Raw genomic sequence first — 26,477 nt, forward strand, 5'->3', positions numbered from 1 at the left:
TCTTTATTTCATAAATTATGGTTTCATATTTTTAATTTTAGAATTTCTGCATGCCATCTTATGAGATTTAAACTGATGATCTATAATCCGGAATCGCCGAAGTCCCGACGAGTCCGGATTAACGACTTTTGACTGTATATATATATATATATATAACTTGTATCCAACGATTAGTATTTTACTGTGTTTTATAATTTACATTTTATCTGGCATGTAGCCTAATTTTTCACCCTTGAATGTCTTTGTTTTTTTAATAAAACTGTGTTGAACTTTTTCTTGGAGCCACAGCTCCTGGTAACTTTTTGGCGAGCTAGCTACAATTTCTCTTCTCATTTCCTTAATTTTGCAGCATATTGCGCAAAAGTTTTTGACCAAATTGGTCTTTTTGGTATAGTACTTACAACCTAGCTTATTAATTATATAATATATTTATATATAATGTTGTATGATCTTAAATCCATTTAGTGTGAATACAAGTTATTACTACTTGCGCAATTGCTGCAAAGTTAGTTAATAATAATTTATTTCCTAAACAGTATTGATTAATTGATTATATTATCTCCTAAGTTTAATTAAAGTAGAATTCTTTTAAAAGTGTGAATCCATACTGGTAAGTTATATTTTGAAAGATGTTTTGAAGTAATTTGAAAGTAAAATGTTAATAATGTTTTAACGGGAACTGGAGTTAAATCATCATGAAGAATAAAATTTCAATTGTAAAAGGAAAAATTAAAACATGTAATCATTGTCATTGATCGGAAATTAGTTGACTTTTCAAGGGGAACAAACCAACTCCCGTTCAATGAACAATAATTGAAAAAAATACGTAAATACGAAAGTGTTTCGTCTTTACTCGAGTTATAAGTTAAAGCCAAACCGGCAATTCTAGTCAGGCCAAATATTTCCGCGAATAGAAGGAATTATGAACCAATGCTGATACGCAAAGAACTTATTCTTATGAAGCATTTTAATCAATTCAATTTGGAGTAAAAATCAATTACTGTAGAGAAATCCTATTTAACTCGAGTAACCGTCCCCTATTTATATATATGATATATATATATATATATATACACACACACATATATATATATTTCTCAAATTTCTGAATAGTTCTTATTTGTGAGCTAAGTAAATTATGATGTACATGATTTGTTTTGTATGTTTACTACTATTCTGTCTGCCTGCTACCCTATTAGTTAAGCAGTCATTTACTAACTTAAAAATAGTACGTAGCAATAATATTTATGATAAAGAAACCTCAGATAAGGGTAAATTTCATATACAAATTCAAAATAAAATTTTATATAAAATCTGCTAATCTAGAGCTTCTTTATCTTTAAACTTATATTTTGCATGTTTCCATTTAACTCTGTATTTTACATGGAGTGGTTTTTTTTTCTCAGCAGATTTATTTATTAGTCCCCAATACATACCCCGATGAAAGTAAAATCCCATAAAAATCTGATCCCCCGCCCAAACAACAAAGATGGATTAAAAACAATTTGATGCCAGGAATATGACTCTAATTTTACCTTTCCTAAAATTTTGCTGACCTAAAAATACAGAAACACAAAAGAGGAAAAATTCTTAATTTTTCTTGCAAAAAAAAAAAAAAAAAAAAAAAAAAAAAAAAAATCTGAAATGTTTCAGATTTTAAATTACGTCCAAAGGGGCGTTTTTTAACATTTTGTGTGTTACCTTTCTTTATTAAATATCATGTTCCTCGCACTTAAACCATAAGATCCAGTGCAACAGCAATATCGCAAAATAGTTTTAAAACGAGCGTATCTTTAGAATTTCCGATACAGAGACTCACGCGCTGGAGATAAAAATGTTTTTTCTGCACAACGTTGCCATTGCTCGCTTTGAAATCCTTGAGTTTGTTAATCAAAAATTCGTCAGTTTTAAAAAATAGGAAATCGATCATAAAACAAATTTCAAATTTGGTCTTCCACATGCTCATATTCGTTGGAGGATTACGTTATTCAAAATTCGATGACTCTATGTACCGTTGTTTTATCACAATACGAGAAATATACATACATTCATGCAGATTTTTCATTATTTAATTTCTTCAAATATAATGCAGGACTCTAACATTTTATGGCAACAGTTTGAAAAGTGAACCGACATTTATCCGTCCGACGCAAAATGCCAAAACGAAAGTAATAGTCCTTCGGAACTCAAGTCCCTTTGGACTAAAAAATCTGCTTTGGATTTTTCACTTTGGTATTCTCAAAGCAAGTACTTATTGTGTTAAAAACAGAGCCTTTAAAATTTCGCGCATAGTTATCGTTTGTGAGAAGCACATTGCAACTCAACTTTTCTTCAACTTCAACGCACTTCGAACGGCGAATAAATAGATAGATGTATTCCATGACATGCTAACGACGTATTCTTGAAACTGTATAATTTGAATTAAAATTTTAAATATATTCTATAATATATTTTAAATATATGTTTTAAATATATTCTAGTGTTAGTCTAACCGTGTGGTCATTTATTTACGTTATCATCCATTGTATGCTGAAATCAACATCGAAGGAGATACAGTCACCACCCGGGAAAAAGAGGTAGGCAGAATTTTGATATTTCTAATAATGAAACATGACTAAAATTATCATCAATGATTTTTCCCCTTTTATGGGGGGATTGGGGATGCTATAAAATATAGGAAAGGTGAGCTAATAAATACGATTTTTGCGTAGGGGCTGAGATATCTACTTACGCTACTGACCTGAAGAACTGACTGTTTAAATAGAGACTAAAATCAATATCTTTCAACAAGATGCCTCCTCATAAGCCGTTTTATGAATTGTTTGCATGTGATCTCTGGTGTTTCGATTGAAATCCGGCTTCTCTACAAACGCAGAGCTTTAAAAAAATTCACATTTGTGAGGGAGATGAGACGTTTTGCAGCTGCAAGTTGTCAGCAGCAGATGGAGATAAGTATCTAAAATAGCAGTTTTACTTTGAAATAAAAAATGATCTGCAGTGACATCTCTTATTTCTCGTAATGTAACAAGCAATATCACAGCATTATCTTCACGATTTAATGCATTAGCATTCATTCGATTAAAAAACGGTAATAGTTAGATTACTACACACCGTATTTGTAAAAAGCAGAATATACTTAAAAACTGCAACACAAAACACTAAGTATACACTGCCACTCAGTAGTATAATAATAATTATTATTATTAGCCTCCTCCTATAAAAACAGAAAAATATGCCGAGAAGAAAATTCATTTAAAATTTATTTTTCATCTTTTATAGCTTTTCTCTTCTAACTAATTGCAGTATTCTTATAAAAAATCTCACAAATCAGATTTTTTTTTTTAGAAAGGGACACGTCCCCGAAAATCGAACAGTATCGAAGCCTTAAACGACGAGTTACTTCAGCTTTTAAAAGGGAAAATTTATTTATTTAATGGGGAAAATGCTAGGATTATTCATGAATTCATGAAGTAACAGGAGAATGTATAAGAAAACCATATTAAATAATAACCAAACTATAGAACGTATATGGGAGTGCTAAGGTAAAATGATTTAAGCAAAGCCGAAAGAAACTCAGATAGACTTCCATTTCTAGAATCAATTAAATTTAAATTTTATTTACGCAAATTCCAATAAATGTGCTCAAATAAATTTCCAGAGGTACACAGCGCGTATCTCCCTTAAACAGAAGCAGAATGAACCAATTTTGCTGAAGCAAGAGCTCACGCTTCTTAAAAATTCATGAAGCAGTTTTTATTCAAACTTTCAAAATTTCTGTGTACTAATGAAGATTTAGTTATTTTAAAATATATTTTCGATATTTCGTAACCAATGCTTTAACTACGATTCAAGTTCGCAGCCTTCCGTTTGTCCACCGACTCTTTTCCCATTGGCCCATCTGCGGCCGAGCGTAAAGTCGCTGAAAACTGGTAGTTCGGTCCGAGGTTCGAATCCCGCGAATAGGCAGGCTGAACGGGCGTTCTCGTGGTTTTCCCCATGTGTAACATGTATACGAGCCAGTTTTCCTTAGAAAGTCCTCCACGAAGGCATCCCTCCTCTTAGGCAGATAGCCTTCGAGGCTTTGCCATAATCACACACACACACTTTTCCCACTGAGTTCAGCTATCTATCACAGGCTACTTATAGTCCATTTAAAAACGCACTAGAACGATTTCTACCCTGTATGTTCCGACTTATGTTCATTCACGATATAATGGTTATTGCTAATGCATATGTGCACTCAAATATGGAATTTTAAAACAAAAATATCCAAAACAATCTTGGACGAAACTGCAATTGATACCATCCTCAGTCAATAGCTAGGGTATAACACAAGCACAGAGTAGGAAATTAGCATATTCTTAATCACTATCGATAGCGAATGATACCGATTACCAATTGCGAATGGCAGAATCGTTTGGTGAGAATATTCGTAAGCAGTTTGTAAAGCAGAAATAAAGGATCTTTTGGAATAAAATATATTTTGAAATAATTTGCCAGCGTCATTAATCAGAGAAATTGAAGGTTGAGACATTTACGATTGAGTGGTATAATTATATAGAACAGTGTAAATTTTTGCCCCAATGGCAGGCATTAGCCATTATAGGCGTTGGCCACTACTAAGAGCGAAAACAGTGGTCACTTTATTATGGAGACACCTAATAAATGGGTCACCGCTGCCTCCTATGAAGGGACAGACTATTTACATCTACAGTGTCTCACAAAAGTGATGGGACACCTGTGCTTTACAAAAGGAAACTGTAGTAAAATAAATTAAGAAAACATGTAAAAATTTTTTGTGGCTGTGTTTCATACTTAAATTTAATAACAATTATTACCTAACATACAATTTCTCAAAATATTAAAATATTAATTTAATAAAAATATAATTGTTTAGAACGGAGCAAAAAATGGCTCACATAAGTGATGGGACACTTACTTTTCCATCAAATATTTATCCCAAAATTTTACTTTTTAAAAGGTTTTAATATTTTGTTGGATTTCCTTTTACTTTTAAAACATGATTTAATCTTCTTGGAATGGATGCGACTAATTTTTTTTTTTTTTTTTTTTTGTGATTTCTGGAGTGATTTTACCCCATTCTTCTTGAAGCACCGATTTTAATTGTTGTTTTCAAGAAATGGTGTGTTTGCGAATTCTTGATTCCAATTCTTGCCAAATATTCTGTATGGGATTTAAGTCTGGAGATTGTGGTGGTGTTTTTATTATTTCAGGACAGTTATACAGCAGCCAGAGTCTAACGTTCAAAGCGATGTGCTTGGTGTCATTGTCCTGGTAGAATTTAAAATCGTTATGAAGGTTCAATTTTCGTGCTGAAGATTTCAAATTTTGATTCAAAATGTCAATATACTTGTAGCGATCCATTATACTGTCAATAAAAACAAGATTACCAACTCCAGCGGACGACATACACCCCCATACCATAACTTCTCCTCCACCATGTTTTACTGTTGGCACCAAGTTCTGTTTACGAAATTCTTCCCTGGGTTTTCTCCACACCAAGATTCTACCGTCAGAACCAAATATATTAAATTTACTCTCATCAGCAAATATAACTTCATTCCAGTAATCAGAATTCTTATTTATGTTGGATTTTGCGAAAGCCAGTCTGAGTTTTCTATTCTTTTCACTTACGAAGAAGTTTTTCCCGGCTGCTCTACCGTGATATCCAACAGATCGAATTACTCTTTTAATAGTCTCAGGATTAACAATTACTCCATATAATTCTTGTAAATTAGCAGCAACTTTAGGAGCACTCATTCTTGGATTTTTTTTAATATTTCGAACGATAATTCGCTTTATTCCATTGGATAGCTTTGATGGTCGGCCAGGTCTTCTTTTATCCTGAATCATATGATTATTTTTATATCGTTTAATAATATTGAAAACTGTTGAATGACTCATGTTAACTGTTTCAGCAGTTTTTATAATAGATTTTCCACGTTCAATATGCAAATTAATAACAAATTTTCGAACTTCAGGCAAAGTTTCTTTTCGTTTAGCATTCATGGTTGCACAGAGCTAAAAAACACAAAAATTCCAAAACAAACTCGAGAGAAATACTGCAGACGATTTTATAAATTATTGCCAATTGCTTTTGAGTAAAAATAAAAACCCCAAAAAATATTTTTATTGTAGTACGTAGTAGTATCGAATGGTGTCCCATCACTTATGTGAGCCATTTTTTGCTCTGTTCTAAACAATTGTATTTTTATTAAATTAATATTTCAATACTTTGAGAAAATGTATGTTATGTAATAATTGTTACTAAATTTAAGTATGAAACACACCCACAAAAAAATGTTTACATGTTTCTTTAATTTATTTTATTACAGTTTCCTTTTGTAAAGCACAAGTGTCCCAGCACTTTTGTGAGACACTGTATGTCATCCTTTGGAATTCGAACTCGGGCCCTTCGGTACGGCAATCAAGAGTCCCTAACCACTCTGCCGTCTCGGCAGTTAATTATGTAAAAATAAACGTCTATTTTTGAAACCAGACTTTTTCATAATATAATATGCTTCAGGGCTTGCGCAATTAAACCCTCACAGTATTCCATCTTTACGATAACACTCATTTTTGTCAAGTAATTAGAAAAGAACTTTATTTTATTTTAAAAACATTTATACCTTATTAAATGTAATAATCTGGAAAATGTTTTCAAACTTAATTAATTAATCATAAATTCTTCATTTAATTATTTAAAGAGCAACTGAAACCACCTAAGATATTTTGAATATATTTATATACTAACGTGAAACCTCAAATTTCGATTTACTTGTGCTAGTCACCTCGTTCGTCTTATACTTCTGTTTCAGCTCAGTTTGAAAAATTAAAATATAAACTAAAATTAGTTTTATTACTATTTCTCCCGTGAATCAGTTTCTCCGCAAGTTACCGGCTTATCTCGAAGGAGAGTTCCAGAATGTGAGTGGGTGAAAATTAAACACCATCGCGTTATCTCTAAGAAAAGATTTCTAACACTTATGTCAACAATCATATCACACGTCAGAGATATATGCATGCAAAATACAAGGTCACTATCACACTGATTAACGACATAATTTATAACCGCACTATACTATGGGTACACACATTATCACACATTTTCCAATTAAATTTAAATATGATATAAAAATGAATATTAGTCAAATTAAATAAGATATAGTAATTATCTTGCCTTCCTAAAATAAAACATGTGGCAATTAGAGGCGAACTTGAGAAATATTTAAAACCTTTTAGAGCAAAGCAGAACATGGAAACAGAAACTTCAAAATAACTGGCACTGAATCTGAGGCTCCAAATGGTGAGTTATAAAAACTTATTAAGAACAGATAGTTCAAATCCTAGTGAATGGGTTGGGAATTTTTGCGATTTTCCCCATATCCTCGTATAATGTGAATACGAGCCAATTTCCTTTAAAAGATCCTCCACGAAAGAATCCCTCGCTTTAGACAACTACACCTTACATACTTTCCTGTGATTTTTAAAAGTGATAGACTTAATATTTTACTACTTTAAAGTTCAAGCCTGAAATCATTTTTTTAAACGTTGATGATCTAAAATGATATTTAAGCTGCCTCCAGCTATCCACTTTGAAATTCTTTTGAGATGCTCCGAGATAAAATACTAAACAACAATGTAAAATTCGGGAAAATAAAATAAATTATATCATAAAAAATTTAATGTTTATAATAAGAAATAATGTCCTCGTTACCCTGAACTTCGGTATGGTGATTAGCGGAGATTGCTCCTCCCCCTCCACCCCAAGTTCGCAGAAAGCCCGGAATTTGAATTCCAGATAACAGATGGACAATTCTGTCCTCCATTCGGGAACATGAGGCACTTCAAAACCGTCGGAACAGAAGTCCGATGGTTTTGATGTGACTGATGGTAGCAGAACAGAGAAGCAAGAACTTCCTCACAATGATATCTTGACGTCACAGATCATGGTGTTCCTTCACAAATAGTGTTCTTGGTCAAAACTAAAGTAGAATTGGACAAGACCAGCACAGGTGTTCACAACATCAACCAGCACTGGTGTTCATGTTATTACAAATAGCGAATGTATCCCCGAGTCAGGATTATGCATGAACCTATCTACAACTCGTGAACACTGATGGCAGCATATAAATATTATGAAAGGATAACGGTAGATATAAATGATGTAACAGTCGTTTAGTTAGTATACTTCAGAAGATTGTTTACATAAATAAATGAGCCCACTTAAAGCTCCACACCTTCCTTCCTACAACCGATTATCATCATTATAAAATAACCAAAATTCTCATATATATTTATCGTAACATCATAAAACAACTCCCGTCCATCAAAATCAACATAATTTTGCTTAAAAGAATGGGTGTTAACATTGATCAGCTTATGGCACTGTAAGCAATAATGCAAGATAAACCATAAAATCAGCAAAATTATTTCTTTCCTAAGTCAATTTGCCTACAAGTACTTTGAAATAATCCAAGGCAAAAACAAATCCTCTCTAAAACCAAGAACACAGCATCTCTTCAAGCAAGAATCTGCTTTCACAACCATTTTCACTTCCGTGCACTTCTTAATCATTTTGCAATGTTTACACAGCACTGAAAGAAAACAAATTTTCTGTGATTCATATTTAAGATTCATTGAGAAGTAATGATTTTTCATACAGACAAGCATGTGACAGACCTTTTAATTTTATTTCTTGAAATAACAGTTTTGCTGATTTGTGGTTTTGACGCTATGCCGACGAGACCAAACCTCACATTCAGTAAATCAAACAAGAGCAGTTAAAATGAAATTATTTCATTTGTCAACTAATTTAAATCAATGGCACATCATCCATTTAAAATCACGTGCAAGTTCAGAGAAAACTGCAAGACTTAAAAATAATATAAAACCTGAGAACTCTAAAAACGGTAATATCACATTTTAGAACCAACAACCGAAAAAAAATTTTTTTTTTCGTTGTCGAACTCCATTTTTACTTACCTTATTACACATTAAAAATTTATTAAACACTGAAAAACCACTTCTCTTCATAATATTGTGATTAAAAAAAACGTTTAAAACGGCAGATGACGAAATATGGCTAAATGATCACAATAAGAGTATTTCAATCGATTTTTACTGCAGAGGTGTAATCCATTTTTTTAAGCATCTATTGTTTATGAATACCATGCATAACAAGTTTTAAGTAAGCTACAACATTCAGCTGAGGTGGGGAATCATATAGTTTTTCTCAGTACGTGAATAATATAATGCCTATTCGCAATATGCTATCGAACGCAGCTCTTAAAAAACTATAAGGTTAAACGAGGTGTGTATTCTTAATAATTGATGCTCGTTTCTTTACTCGAAGAAAGAAAATCACAAACACAGATGACTTATATTTGGAAGCTCTTTTCCAATATATTCGTGAAGTTATTTTGCTATATCATCTTACAAGTAGTTCAAGCTATGGATACAATCAATTTACACATTTTATGTACCATTTTGATACGCACGATTTGTTATTCAGGCAGATGTAATCCAGAACCGGTTGCGTCAGTTTCCAAATGGCATAAAAGGGGAACAGAATGAATCCTGGGCACTGCCCTCAAATGTGCGTTCACAGCACAGCAGTGAACGAAAGTATCAGAAGAAGAAAAAAAAAGAAATCCCTAACACTTACCTTACCAGCTTCTTGTAAATTCGTTTCAGAGGTACAGCGTCCTAAGCACTCCCCCAGTTTACATCCCCGATCCTCAGTCTCACTGGGGATTCGAATGTCATCATTGCGGGAGTCGTGCTCACATGCGCGATCACAATCAACACGATCTTGAACAAAGAATTTCATACACAGAACAAGCGGCTCTTAGGCTCACTACTGACATCAAACGTTCCGTTCCGTACTCAGCTGATGAAGTCAGTAGGGAAAAACTTCCCTATTTAAACGTAGGGACTCTTTTCCCCTATTACGTCATATCATTCTTCGTCAACATACAGTGAGATAGCGGAATGTTTACTTTTCTTCGCGTTTTATTTCGAATCGACGAAAATACTATTTAAATTTTATCTTCAGGAAAGATAGAAAAATCGAATGAAATGTGGCTAAGAAGTTTACAATTTGTGATTAAATAAGAAAGGAAATTTTATCATCTCTCCTTAATGACAGATTTCGTTTTGAGCCGTTGTTAAGTTGGACTGCTTCGATCGATAAATGACAGATTTTTTGCTGAACTATAATTACATCTCATGCTATATATTTCGATTTTGAATGCAATCACTATTTCTAAAATGCAGAATGCGTAAATATGAGGAAATACTGCTATTTATGACTATTTCACTTCCATACTTGTTTGTCTTAATTTTACATTCATCTTAGCAGAGACAAAGACGTACGACCTCCCCAAAAGCACAATCTCATTTTAAGTATGGATTACTTCAAATTAACTATCTCTGCAAAAAATTTTAACAATTATTACTACATTTTTTTTACAGAAACCAAGGTCATTTTTCTGTCTAAAATTAATTTGAACTATTTTTGAAAGATATATTTTAATGTTCTCTAGTTGATGAATTCACAGAAAGATTCTGCACACTGATTTAGAGCTACATAGCTCTGTATGACGGTTCCGCGGAAAGCACGCTGATGAGTATAGTTGGAATTCTGGATAAAATACGGACGTCTGTAAATGCAAGACGAAAGAGGCACCTGAAATCCATCGCGTCAAAAGTTCATTTGAGAAGCGAAGGTAGGGGAAAGAGTGCAAGATTTATTCCTAGCAAAGATCCTGATTTTAAACTTTAGGTGGAGCGATTTCATAATGAATAAATTCAATCCGTATTAGTAATTATGGATTCTTAATAAAACTGCTTGTGTAGGAAATGAACAACCGTGCATTAATTCTTCTAAATCTCAAAAAAAAAAAAAAATTATATTTGCCCCCAAAAATAAATTGGTGGAGAAACTGGATTATTAAAACACAAATACAATAGAGAACAGACAATAACGACGCGGCTTATCCAACAAATTTCTATAATGAATATAATTGCCCCCATCAAAATTTCTTCATGTGTGGTTTAGCGGCATTTCAATCTAAATTAGCATTCAATCTAGTTAAAAAGAGAATTTATTAGAATGCTAGAACAAAATTAATCTAAACTAGAATCTATTTAACATTCTATCAGTGGCATTGAAGCTGCATCAAACAAATCGAAAGAAAGTTTCCACTGTTCCGCATAGCATACTTTAAATTAAAGCGCTTTTACTGAGTTTTCGAGTTGCCATTCAAAGAAAAGCGTCTATTCAAATGTCTCTAAATTCTTGTCTAATAGATTAAATTATAAGTTGTTTAAATCAGCAAGATGAAAGAGAAATTTTGCGAATTTGAATTTGAGTGCGTAATAAACATGATACAAAACAAAAATGAATGCCTTGAAGAATTCGTGATATTTAGAAAAATTTACTTAATTAAATGCCGTTTGAATCACCAGTAATACTGAAGAAAAATGTGAAATATTAAATAAAATAATGCATCTACTCTGTATATATTCATATTTAAATATTCACACATTTGAATGCAAAATTTGGGAGATGCTCTAGAAGGAGTTTACTGGCTTAGGTCATTCTGCAGTGCTCATTGGCGACAAAAATTTCATGTTTTCTAAAATTTTCCAAAGGAGAACAAAATTAGCTTGAATTAGGAAGAAATGATTCAATATCGCGTAAACTTGCAGACGTTATTAATTTGCAACTACTCAAAGGAAATATTACATATAATAAAAGAATCTCTACATATAAGAAAAGAAATAATCTGTGTGTCTTTCGTTCGTGCTGCTAATAGACCTAAGCTAATAGACCCAGGGCTACGAAATTTGGTATATAGGTGCACCCAGACAAGGGCCAATGCATCTCGAAGCGATTTTTTTCAAAATTCGAATCAGATTTTTTTAGTCTTATCTTTTCGATTTTTCGCACCATTTTGAATAGTTTCATTATTTTAGAAATTTTAGTTTTGGCAACAGTTTTTCATTCATTTGTATATTGGACTGCTGATTGTTGAAAATCAGCACTGTTGCCACTTGGAGAAATGAGGGAGATAATTCTGCGCAGATTTTAAATTGAATGTTTCTCTTGGATACTGGACGTTTGCTGAAAGGAGGCAACGGGAAGTTGGTTAATTTATTTACAATTGATAATTAATATTTGTATTAAGGGATATTGCTTATTTCATTGTAATTTTTTATATGTAATACATTTTTTAAAAAAAAATTGGGTTTTTTTTTTATGAAGTTGTTTTGCAGAGTAAAATTCTGCACAGTTTTTTAAATTTAACGTTTGGTGTGTTCCCTTCAATCATTTTCCCGGTACATTTAAAAGCCAGACGAAGGCTGGTAGCGTAACTGCTAGTTTTATATATATCTAAACAAATTTTGTATCTAAATAAATTTTATTTATTGAAACTTTTATTATACAGAAGTCTACTGAAAATTAAGATTCTATAGGTACGGAATTTTTCCCCTCCAGAGTCTAGAAGCTGTGTATCTAAAATTCAAATTACTTTAGAAATGTATGTAAATAGGAAGTGCATGCATTAGGATAAATATCGTGGTATTAAAGTCTGTAGCCCCTTTCTCGAACATTTGGTTTAAAATGGTTACATACAATTAAAATCAAATCAAAATCATGGGTATGAATTTTCTAGTGTGCCATAATAAATAAGTTTTAGTTTTTAATCCTAAGTCATGTTGTAAGGTACCAGAAGTGGGCGTTGCCCGACCTCATTTTGTAAGGTAGTTTCTCCCTCTTTTCTGCATGCCTTCGTAGTGTAACGATAGCACACTCGGCAAGTATTCCAGAGGTCCAGGTTCGAGTCGTCCCAGCGAGGGCACTGCTTATTTTTCACGTCTTCAGCATCAAAATACCCTAATGACTCTGAAGTGTTCATAGAAAACACTAGTATCAAATTTACAGTCGTAGATGAACTTACAGGGAACTTACAGTAATAAATGCTTTATCAGTAGTGGTACAAATGTCAGACAAACAATGTGTTAAAGTCCAATTCAACCTTAGACCATGAATTACTCAATGTGGCATAATTAAAAAAATAAGTGTTATTTTCTTAGGAACTATTAATAACCATTTTTTCCATCAGGGATTCGATGGCAAAAGATAATTTATTTTTGCTGACTATTTTATCTTCTACCCACAATTTTTTGTTCGTTTAAGAGGAAATTGCAAAACGGCAGATCCGAAAAAAGCAAATATCACTGTCTCGACCGCAGACTGTCCTCAATAATTATTTCACACTGCGACAGCTGCGCAAAATGCTGACGAATACGAAAAGCTTTTAAATATCTACTGAAAGAAAATATTTCCCAATTATATCCGCATAACTGCGAAATTGAGTTTTTGTTTGCTACAAAAAAGAGTTCACAGTCTTTCGCGTTAACACATGAGTTTAATATAATAGTATTTGAATGACAGGAAAAGTATTTAAAAGCGTTTTAAAATAATTTTTTAAATAAATTAACTTTGTAAAGTCCTTTTCTTGAATAGATTACATAAGCATAATTTTTGCACAAGAATAATTATTTAAAAATATCTTCAAGAATGATACTAAGCAAACTAGATTTCTCATTTCCAGCTGTTAAGGTTACAGTTTTCAGGAACTCATACAAATCGGAAACCATTAAATGAGTTATCGTGTTGCTCTAATATGAAATTATATTTTTTATTTTTAAAAATATTATTCAAAAACCAATACCAAAATTATACAGGGCGTTTTATAAATTTGAATACATTTTAAAAACCATATAAAATCAGCGAACTGACGAATCACAATGCGGCTTGTACCTAAAGACTTGGTTGTAAATATGCATCATGTTATTATTGCTCTAATAAAAGTCTTCATCTAATAGAATAGAAGTCTATTATTTATTTATTAGACGACATATTTGAAGTCTATTAGTCTTCTAATAGACTCTTAATAAAATTTTCAGTTTTGTGAATATATATTTATAATTATATGCGTCGTAAAATTCAGAGTTCTGCGGTTTTCAGATTGAATGCAATAAATATTACTTAAAATTCATCATGCATAAATAGTATTAAGTATTTTAATAGAAAAATTATGATCAATGTTTAAATTTGTAATAAGTTATTATGCATATATTGTATATTTTTGTAATGTACAGAGACATGTATGAGTTTATAGTGAAAAATTGTATAGAAGACAATTAAACTTAAACAACAATCTGAACAATGGCTGATTAAATGAACATGATTGATGACTGCGGAAAAACAAAATCAGCTGTTACTCATAAATGTCTTAAAATGAACAACCATTTTTATCATTGACATCAGATTAAATTAATTCCATTGCCTATTATAAAATATTTATAATGAACTCTCGCAGACGACCTTCTTCCAAAGGCGACACTTCTGAAAGAAATCGGTATTTTTGAGAACATAACATTGGTTCTAAACACCTCTCTAAGGCCACCTCATTTACCAAACATTCAGAAACCAAAATCTTCTAGATCCATATATAATCGCGTTTAAAGAGAGTTCATTTACTTTTAATAATATATGAATTTTAATTATATACTTGATAAATTTTTATTTTCTTTGAGGACTGTGAAACCGTAGCTCTGCTACTTTAAATAACATGAAAAAAAAAAAAAAAAAAAAAAAACACTATATAACAAAAGTGCGACTAGATTCGGGTACACAGATTTTAAACATGGCTGAAATTCATTATTGTGCTTAGAATAAATAGTCTAAAAGAAGCACTTAATATTACAAATCGAAAGCTAAACCAGATCAAAGAAGTAAGGGTATCTCGCCTAAATACTTTCAGTTGACGAAAGTAAGTGTTCGCTATATCAGAGAGTGACTTTTCAAGGAACTGATAAAAATGAAAAAGTATGATGTATCAGTGGAGGAAGATAGAGAACGAATGGGCACTATTTGAGCTGAGGATGAATCGGGAATGGACAAAGCGACGTTATGCCCTTTTAGCAATGTAATTAAACTGGTTGCTTCCTTCATTGCTGGTTGCTTCAAACATTAATTTAGTTTACGACGGAATATGTCTAACTGAAAAAGTGGAAGGGCCCCTTACATCTTAGGACAAGGGTGACTACGGGCACTAAGATGCCCGCGAAGCAATTTTAAGGTGCCATCAGTTTTCGCTCGTAACTGTAACGAAGAATTTTAATTAAAATTCTCATTTTCATGTTTGCTTTTTTAACAACTGTACGAATTGTATAATTAAACTTTTGAGAAAAACTGAATTTTGCGGCATCTAGAAAACACTACATAAATATAGGAATCAATTTTCGGCAGCTATATACGTCTGATTCCTCATACAGTGAGCTATTCTTTGTTCTGTTATGCTCGCATATTCAATTAAATTACGGCGTGCTACGCCTTTACACCCTTAATCTCTCTTCATAGATAAACTTGTCATTTCAAGAATTTGCATTTCGAGTCGTAAGCAAAGTATGCATTCTTCTCTTCAGATTAAAAGATAACGAAAGATACAGATAACACTGCTTTTGCAGTGATTGCGACTAAGAAAATAATTTCATCCGATACTTGTGTGTGAACAACTTTTTTCAGTTACATAACAGCAACAATTTGAGGTTTTCTTGTTTGGCTAGCAACATTCACGAACAACATGCTACAGCAACAATTCTTCATTAACGTTTTCGCAATAACAAAAGTGTTCAATACATTACAATAAATAATCTTAAATTATAATTCAATTACAATAAATAATCTTAAATTATAATTCAATTTAAGATTATTTATTGTAATGTATTGAACACTTTTGTTATTAATTAAATAATAAATCAATTTTATAATCTTAAATTGCCTTCTTATCTTTCGAAAACTTAAGTATATGCATTAAAGAAGTATTACAATCTACATCTGTATTTGTTAATTACTTAAACATAATTTTGTTTATGATAGAATATGATGGAGAATGGGCAGCACGTTATCACTGTTTTTAAAGGCTGCAAATTACAAGTGCACATATAATAGACTTCTAATAAAAATTTCCAGTCATATGAATATATATTTACAATTATATGAATTCAGAGTCGTAAAATTCAGAGTTCTGCGTTTTCAAATTGCGTATGCTAAATATTACTTAAAATTCATCATGCATAAATAGTACTAAGTATTTTAATAGAAAAATTATTATTTTGACATAAACATAAAACGGCAATTCCATTTTGACATAAACATATTTATGTTAATGATATATTTATTTTCATTGTTATCGTAATCGCATTATCGTACCCGACGTGCTAGCCGAACGCCCCCATATCCGAAATAATGCCATTTTAGTATAAACGGTTACCGATGCCTGCCCTAGAGGTTCTTTACTTAAGATTCGATATAAAAGCCTATGTGAAAGACTGAGTTGTTTTTTGAGTTTCAATAAGAATATTTTCTCCACGCAATCAGAGTGCTTTTATCCAGCGAATAATAGAAACTGGCATCCACCTACAGTAATATCTATCTGAAATGAGCCCTAAAATGATTAATCTTAATGATTTAACATAAATTATATTAACATTTCACTAGATGCAGCTTTCCTAAACTTAAAAATTAAGGAAATATGTATAATTTTCACAAGCAATGCTTTTATCATGTGCCCCCAGAGAGACAGTTTATTGTGGGAAGCTTATAACTCCCCATTAGTAGTCCAACTATTTGTTCGTTTGGTCCAACTGAAGGAGTTAACAGTATCGTAGAAAAGACATTTTTAAAATCTTTAATAAATTCGTTCACCTAAACAAAAAATCTGATGTGTACACCACATGATTTCCTTGTACGGAATATTAAATTATACGCATTTTTTTCCTTCCATTTCATTTAACTTATTAGATTGAATTAAACCTACTTCGCCGACAGCGCATAAACCACAATAGAATAAATGCATTCTTTAAAATTCACTTTGTTTACCATAGCAACACTCTGGCGCTAGGTTTACTTAACAGTATTATATTTCGTTCATATTATAACTCAGAATGCACAAAATTTATATCATTTAAAGAATTATCTAATCGTTGCCACATGTTCTATTCAAATACTATAACAAAGCTAGAACGATGTATAAAAGAAATTAAGCAAACAAAACGAAAAAGAAACAGTTTTTCACAGACGATTTAGTATTTCTCATTCAATTAATTCAGTTTTCACTTCGCGACAAGGCAAAAATACATAAAACTCAAAATATCTGTATTAAAAATTACGAAGTAAATCTTAAATACTTATTTCCTCGAAAAAATTCCAGAAAGGATTAAGCATGATTTAATTCGCAATAATAAATGAAGGCGTTATTTTTGTGTTGCGAAGCTTAGTCTCTCTAGATTGGCAACAAATCTACAATTCTGCTGTTTAAAATGTAAACAAATATGTCCGCCATGTTATTTAAAACTTAACCGCACTTAAACAGCTTTTAAATTGTTGATAATTGTACAAATATTGCTTCCAGAATTAAGGAAGGCATAAAAACTTTAACCGGAAGATAAAAACAACATAATTCAATCATTTTTAAAGCAAAAAATGTACAATTTACAAACATATAAGAGTAAAGAAACTGAGATCACTGAGCCAGGTAACAGAGTGGATATATTTATAAATATATTTATATACGTTTGGCACGGCCGATTGAAACCAAAATACGAGGTACACATCTACATGTTATAGTAGTCTTATATACAAAATTTCAACGTTGTGAGGCTACTCGGTTTTGAGTTACGTACGTACACGTTCGTACGCACGTACGTACATACGTTCGTACAGACGCCACGAAAAATTCTCTTCAGAATTCATTTTAAAGCAGTTTTTTAGTTTTTTGGAGGAAAAGAGTCTTTTATTCTGTCCTTACGTATAGATATCACGCAAAAACATCATTAAATTGCATTCGAAAGCGGTCGTTGAAATATGCTGCCTGAAGCTTTTCGCGATTACAATACTTCCTTTTTACTTCGTACAAGGAAGTAAAAATATGATGTATGGTGATATCTCGTCTTAATTGAAAAGGAAATGTCATCTATACAGTCTTATTTGTTGTCTATGAAAATGTTATGTACATGCACTGTATGATCGCAAAAGTTTTAAATAATATGCATAAATGATGCACCGCAGATATCTTGAAGACAAAGATAGCAAGCCGAAATACAACTCCCTGATCTTCAGTCGCATTTAGCAAGCTATTCTCTACATCCAGTTTAATGCAGCTACATAATATATATCGTATTATATTTTCAATGAAATTGTAAAGATTGCCTGGATTTTTAGTTTTTTTTTCTGTTAGAATTTTTAATTTCACTCATTTCCCAACTTCTACATTTTGTTCTTAAAATCCCGTCGTTCGGGTTGATTCGTTTCAAGGACAACATCTGGCCAAAAATGTTTAGCAAAAAATAGTGTTTTTAACATATGCTGGGAAGGAAAGTTGTAGTAGGAACTGATCCAAATTCCTAATCTTGATCAGCACTTTATTTTTGGGGGTAGTTCATGTAAGTCTTGAACTAAGCACATTGTGCATAAAAGTTAATTTTTTTTAGAGAGTATGTGCTTGTTTTGATCTCAGGTTTCAGTCTCTACTTTAGAAAAGTGAAGTTGGTGGGTTATGATCTTACTCATTCTAATTTCTAATTATATCTGGCTTTAATAAACGTGAACTTTCAGTGTTAAGTGATAACACTGTTTTTACTTTCTTATTTATACTAGATTCAGATCTTATTTTTTGATTTGCAATTTCAAGCATCGTGTAATTAGTTTGGCCTTATTTTGGGCAAGAATAGTAGCGGAAGTGTTTTGAATTTTAATCTTTGTCCAGAGTAACAATAAGTAGTGCGATATGGAGTGTGTAGCATATATGGACCTTACCTGAAAATACAGGATGCGTTTGCCGGAGATAAGTATTTTCTCGCTCCTTTCCGCATGCCATGGTATAATTGCAAACATACTTGACGTGTATTCGAGAGCTACAGGTTCAGAGTCCCAGGGAAGGCACTGCACACTTTTCACATCTCTGCTTCAAAATAACCTAATGTCTTTACAAATAATACCCAAACTCAATAAATAAATAAATAAATAAACTGAAAGGTTTCAGATTTTAAATTACGTCCAAAGGTGCGTTTTTTTAACGTTTTGTGTTTTACCTTTATTTATTAAATATCATGTTCTTTGTACTTAAACCATAAAATTCAGTTCAACAGCAATGTCGAAAAATAATTTTAAAATGAGCATACCTATAGAATTTCCGATACACAGCTACGCGCGCTGGAGATAAAAAGGGTTTTTATCCACCGTACAGTGCTGCCAGTGCTCGCTTTTAAATAGTTGAGTTTGTTAATCAAAAATTCGTTAGTTTTACAAAATATGAAATCGATAATAAAACAAATTCCAAATTTCAAATTTGGGTTTTCAGATGCCCATATTCGCAGTAGGATTACTTAATCCAAAATTGGATGGCTCTAGGTACCTTTGTTTCATCACAATGCGAGAAACATACATACATTTATGCAGATTCTTCATTATTTAATTTCTTCAAATATAATACAGGACGATAGTATTTGGTGGCAACGATTTGAAAAGTGGTACGCCGTTTATAGGGTTCCGACACAAAATCGCAAAACGACAACAATAGTCTTTCAGGGACAAAGTCCATTTGGACTAAAAAAAAAAAAAAGTAGTGGACGATTATTCGTCACTATCAAAATTTGGCGATTGGGTCCCAAAACCCCCAGTCGTCATTTAAAAAGAGGGATTATATAAGGTATTTTCTCCCACCTTCCAACATGTCTTCGTGGTGCAAAGGTAGCCCACTCGGCGCCTGTTCGAGAAGTCCAAGTTCGGAGTCCGTGAGACGCGACGGCATATTTTTGATGTCTCTTGCTTCAAAATAGCCCAATACTTCTACAAGTGGCTCCCAAACTAAAAAGGTGGTATACAACAATTCGTCACCACCAGGATTTGGCTACTGGGTCCCTAATCCTCAGTACCCCTTCAAAAGGGGGAGTATTTTCTCCCTTCTTCCAGCATCTAGCATTTCTTCGTAGTGTAATTGGAAGCATACTCGAAACGTATTCGAGAGGTCCAGGGTTCGAGTCTCGGTCAAGACAATGCACATTTTTCACGTCTTCTGCTTCAGAAAAGCGTACTGACTCTACAACACAAACGAAATAGGAAATTAAGACTATCATAACTCGACATTTTGATGAACATTATGGTGAATTCATCATATACTGATATTCATAGCTTTTCCAGGTTCTTCCGAGTTCCATCAGAATCAGAAGACATAAAAATGGATGATGGTTTAATTGTAACATTGCCACTATGCAGCGGTTTATTCAAATTTAGTGAATCCTGTTTGGACCCAATGTGTCTTCAGCTATTTAAGCGCAATGAATATTAACATAAAAAGCTACACTCTTTTTCTCTTTCAGTACAATGCTTAAGAAATTATGCGAGGTAATCAGAATTGTGGTTTTGAATAGACTTTGAATTCAATAATGCTGCTTGCTTAGTTGTAGGCTAATGTAATCTGACACCTCGACCGAGCACATTTAAGATAAGCTAGGCGAAGTTAAAATGGGTGTGACATGTGTTTTCAACTTAGGACAGTTTCAAAATATTGCGGTTTCACTAGGATGTGATCCTATTGTAAGTATGAGAAGCATCTGCAGTGTTTAAATCAAAAGCAAAATAATTTTCCTTTTTATACATATTTCTTGTATCCGGTTGGAGAGTACTCAGATGTAGCCACTCAAGGACGCGTGTTCTTCGGCTGAAGATGAGGGGGCGACTTATTCTTAGAAGTCGAGATATAATGGTGATGAAGAAAGTAGCGAAAATTGCTCTTCGAAAGGGAAACAGTTTCGCATTCTTTTTATTCTCCATTACGAAAGAAATTGCGGTTTTGCTTGCATCACAGAAACATAATGCAAAGGGAATGGATTCACGATAAAAGTTCATTGTAGTTCAGCCTTGACCCTATAATTAATCAAAATAAGAATCCTAAACTATTCGGAAGGTTTTCCGATTTTAGTATTTATGAACATTTTAAAAGCATATTTCAATGTTTTATGCGGCTGTATTGTTTCTATAAGAAGGATTAAGAGGTTTAAAGAACTGTTTTTCGATCGAGGTATCAGACAGTTCTCGTACTCAGCAGACGACAGTTTCCTTAATTCCTACTTAATTTAATCTACAATATACAGTAAGACCCCGCTTATTGCGGGGAATACGTTCCATCGAAGTAGAGCGTAATGCGAAACAGCGCTAAGCGAGGCTATCTTAACATGTAAATAATGGGGTTAGGAGAAGACGGATAAAAAATGGTTAGGCATTAAATTTAATAACTTCTTTTTAATAAAAATAAAATCAAACATTTATTTCTTACAAAAATAAAAACAATATAAACGCATATACTTTTAAAAACAAATAAAATTCTCAGTCAGATCATTCACTCTATTCTGGGTTTCCAATTTTCTGCCTTTTTGTGAAGAAGGCATTATGATAGATTTGCTTAATGGCATATTGCGTTCAATTTCGTCGTCAATCCATATAGACAGTCGTTTTTCCATTTCCTCTATAATGTTATTTCTAGAACGGGTAATTCTAGTTGCAGAGCTCGACGTAGTTGCAGTTGCCGATGACAGTATTTTTTCTTTATTCTTAAGAATTGTCCTTATTGTTGAAGTTGCCAAAATCAATGCAGCACTAATTTGAGATTGACGTTCACCAGAATCTAATCTTCTAATCACTTGCATTTGAGTTTCCAGTGAAATGCTTTTTCTGGTTGCTTTCTTTTCTTGTTTTTTATTATCACCCATGATAAAAACTAAAGATCATAATATTTGTCACTGTATTAATCGTTATAGTATTATACAAACTTACAATAATGTCAACAAATGTTGTTTCAAATGATAAAAAGCAAGAAACACAACTACACTGTTTCGGATATGTTATTTGGAAACCTAGCGCTGCGCACAATTTCGGAGAATCCCCGGGTTGAAATAAAAGAGCGCTAAGCCGAAACAGCGCTAAACGAAACAGCGTTAAGCGGGGTCTTACTGTATTTCTAATTTTAATTAATTTTACGGAAATTGTCTTATGTTCTGTTTAATTTCACCGGAAACTTCTGAATTTCTACTTGATTGAGTGGACAGTTTTGGACAACTTGAATATATGTGGGGTGATTGTTTCAGACATATATGAAAGAAGTATGCTATATAAAATAACAGATATACATAAATAACAACGTTTAACTAACTTTAATTCCTTTATATATATATATATATATATATATATATATATTTTAAACAAATTTAAATTCTTAACAAATACGTATAAAAGTAAATTTAAATTCTAAAAAAAGGAAAAAAGGCAAAATAATTTAAAATAATTAAAAAAAAAAATGTGCAAAGATGTAAAAGATTTAATTCTCGAACTAATCTACAATCTTTAAATGTGCAAACATGTAAAAGATTTAATTCTCGAACTAATCTACAATCTTTTACATGTGTGCACATTTTTTTTTAATTATTTTAAATTATTTTGCCTTTTTTCCTTTTTTTAGAATTTAAATTTACTTTTATACGTATTTGTTAAGAATTTAAATTTGTTTAAATTTAAATTTCATTCCTTGCAGCAATGGCGCAAAGAATATTTAATTAAATATATATTTTAATTTAATTTTTTTAATTAAATTCAATTTATTCTTATGAAACAATATATATATATATATATATTTATTTTATATACATATTATATACATATTATCATACAACATTTTATATTAAATAATTGAAACAGAAATTGTAAAGCTATATATATATTCTATACATATTTTATATATATATATATATATATTTATACATATATTTTATATACATATTATATATATATTATATATATATATATATATATATATATATATTTTATATTATGCAACATAAACGCAAGCAAATTCTCATTGAAAGTTTTCAACGAAATCTTACCCTCTAAGGCAGCGGTGCCCAACTTTGTGGACGCCGATCGTTTTGTATGTGTTCGCCAGCTCAATTAGGTACTATGAGCAAAAAATATTTTAAAAATAACCATTCATTTATATTTCTTAATTGTTAAAATATGGTAAGCATTTATAGTCATAAGAGATATCTTGCAAGACGTTCTAAAATAATTGATTTCTCACTGATGAACTTGATAGCGAACGTGGAATCTTATTGCTTCATTCCGATGTTAGATGGCTCAGCAGGGGAAAAGTATTTCAACGATTTGTAGAACTCCTTTCGCTAATAAAGCAGTTTATTGAATCCGGAAACGAAAATTATAAAGAATTGGACGATAATAATTGGTTATCCGATCTTTATTTTCTCACGGATATAAAAGCTAAACTGAACAAACTGAACGAAGATCTCCAGGGAAAAGAAAAAAAAACACCTCTTTTTTAATTGACTGGGACTGTAACTGCTTTTCAGATAAAGTTAAATTTGTGGATAAATCAGATGAAAGAAAAACGTTTCACCCATTTTCAGAATTTAGCAAGCCATATTAATAACCACAAGGCAATTGAAACAGAGAAATACTCGGAAAATCTAAATGCACTGAAAAATAATTTTGAACTCCGCTTCTCTGATTTCCATAAAGTTCAATCAATATTATTATTCATCTCAAACCCATTTGCCGAAATTAATATTTCAGATGTATCACATAAGATTGGAAATATATTTAACAAAAATGTTGATGTTTTGGAAATGTGCTCGCGAGAGGCCAAAGTTTGGGCACAACTGCTCTAAGGCAATAGTTGCTTTGTTTTAATTCAAATTAAATGCATACAAATGTTTACATACTTAACCCACACAATACTGCATATTTGTTAGAACTCAAACACTGCTCACGAATTCAATTCCAGAAAACTTACAGCGGTGTTACTGCTTGCTTAATATTCAACGCATTAAAAAAAAAGCTAAAGTTAAACGCAGCTACAATCCTGTCGATGCATGCATATCTTGTAATCTCCTTATGTTCACAGCTGCGTTTGCATCGCCCCTTCCAGTTGACTAATATCAAGGTCAGTATCGCTATTCACTCTTGTTTCTTTAATTATGAAACTAAAAATATCTGCATTTGTTATATCTCGTGATCTTTGTTATTTGCAGTATAACTAAGGAGAAAGAATTAGTTAGAAACAGGTGGATTCGTAGGGCTTAAAACGTTAAAAAGAAATAAATAGCAGTAGGAATTACGCTACATTATTTTTCTATGCTTTGTTGCTACAAGTTAACTTATGTTTTCAAACACAGGTAAGCGCAACATTAAGATCATTAGTTTATAACACATATGGATTCATGGTTACATCTAGTGAAGTATGTTTGGACAAGTAATAACACAGCAACATTTTTTTTTTTTTTTTGAATTTATATAGGTTGGTTGATTGGTTTATTTGATAACGGCAAAGCACTCGAAAGCTATCTGCCTAAGGGAAGAGATGCTTCTGAGGAGGATTTTCCAAGCGAAACTGGCTCGTACACATGTTACACACAGGGAAACCCACAAAAACGCACATACAGCCAGCCCGCTCATCCGGATTCAAATCCCGGACCGAGTTACAAGCGTACAGCGACTTTGTCGCTCAGCTGGCTGGTGGGCCTGAAATTTATATACGACAATTTACGAATTAAAAAAAATATGATGTGTACACCACATGACTTCCTTGTACGGAATATTAAATTATACGTATTTTTTTCTTGCATTTCATTTAAACTCATTGCATTGAATTAAATCTACTTCATCGATATCGCATAAACCACAATAGAATAAATGCACTCTTTAAAATTCATTGTATTTGTTTACCATAGCGATGCTCTGGCGCTAGGTTCACTTAACAGCACTATATCTCGTTCATATTATAACTCAAAATGCATAAAATTTCTATCATTTAAAGAATTATCTAATCGTTGCCACATGTTCTGTTCAAATACTATAATATATCTAGAACGATGTGTAAAAGAAATTAAGCAAACAAAACAAAAAAGAAACAGTTTTTCGAAGACAATTCAGTATTTCTCATTTAATTAATTCAGCTCTCACTTCGCGATAAGGCAAAAATACATAAAAACTCAAATATCTATAATTAAAATTACGAAGTAAATCTTAAACACTTATTTCGTCGAAAACATTCCAGAAAGGATTAAGCATGATTTAATTAACAATAATAAATGAAGGCACTTTCTTTGTTGTTGCGGAGCTTAGTCTCTCTAGATTGGCAACAAATCTACTATTCTGCTGTTTCAAAGGCAAGCAAATATGTTCGCCATGTTATTTAAAAATTAGGCTTAACCGCACTTAAACAGCACTTAAATTGTTGAGAATTCTACAAATATTGCTTACAGATTTACTAAAGGCATAAAAACTTTAACCGGAAGATAAGAACAACAATATTCAATCATTTTTAAAGCAAAAAATGCACAATTTACAACCATATAAGAGTAAAGAAACTGAGATCACTGAGACGGGTAACAGACTGGATATATATATATTTATATACGTTTGGTACGGCCGATTTCAACGAAAATACGAGGTACACATCTACATGTTAGAGTAGTCCTATATACAAAATTTCAACGTTCTGAGGCTACTCGTTTTTGAGTTATGCCAGATACGTACGTACAGACGCCACTAAAAATTCTCTTCAGAATTCATTTTAAAGCGGTTTTATAATTTTTTTGGAAAAAAAGTCTTTTATTCTGTCCTTACGAATAGATGTCACGCAAAAACATCGTTAAATTGCATTCGATAGCGGTCGAAATGGATATTTTCGTTGAAATATGCTGCCTGAAACTTTTCGCGATTACAATACTTCCTTTTCACTTCATACAAGGAAGTAAAAACGGTCAAAATTTCAGTTTTGTAATCTTCTCAATTTTTTTCCATCTTAAATATTGCCGTAATAAAGTTCATAGACTCAGAATTCGGATAGACAAATGACTGCTAGACAAAATATAGAAGTATGTATGTATTCAGACAGCTCAAATAACTAAAGTAGAGAGGAAAACATGCACAAATCCGAAATAATATTTGGTTGTAGTCTATGCAGCATAAGAGATTTCATTTATTTTCCATACAGTGAAGGAATATTATTTACCAGTGTAACAAAAAAATATCAATTAAAAATAATACATATATTTTCAATCCATTTTTCAAGAAGTACTAACGTTAATAATAGGTACGGTCAGTCTCTGTTGTCAGGTGATATTTTTTTATAGATTATGTCAAGGCAGAAATTTATCTGTAGCTTTAAATCCATTTTTCAACAGAAATTAACGTTTGTAATAGGTACGACCAACAAACGGTCGTCGCTGTTAGATAATACCTTTTCCAGATTATAGAAAAGCAGCAATTTATCAGTTATTTTATCTTGCAGCATACTGACAACAGTTCA

The 26,477-nt window shown here is 32.0% G+C and overlaps 1 protein-coding gene across 5 annotated transcripts in view; it reads right to left on the minus strand.

The window, feature by feature from the left end:
• LOC118203219 (inositol hexakisphosphate kinase 1-like) overlaps positions 1-26,477 on the minus strand; it is a 235,323-nt gene that overhangs the window by 75,927 nt on the left and 132,919 nt on the right. Inside the window, exon 1 of one of the 5 annotated variants that reach the window (XM_085812689.1) lies at positions 9,689-9,894. The exons of the other annotated variants lie outside the window; for them this stretch is intronic. Within the exon in view, the coding sequence (XP_085668815.1) occupies positions 9,689-9,853 (165 nt within the window). The 5' untranslated portion in view covers positions 9,854-9,894. Of the gene's footprint in view, positions 1-9,688; positions 9,895-26,477 lie in introns of those variants that run through there. 5 annotated transcript variants of the gene reach the window in all.

Source organism: Stegodyphus dumicola, chromosome 3 (genome assembly GCF_044657685.1).
Source record: "Stegodyphus dumicola isolate Sdum_Otavi_A_Nest chromosome 3, ASM4465768v1".
NCBI lineage: Eukaryota > Metazoa > Arthropoda > Arachnida > Araneae > Eresidae > Stegodyphus > Stegodyphus dumicola.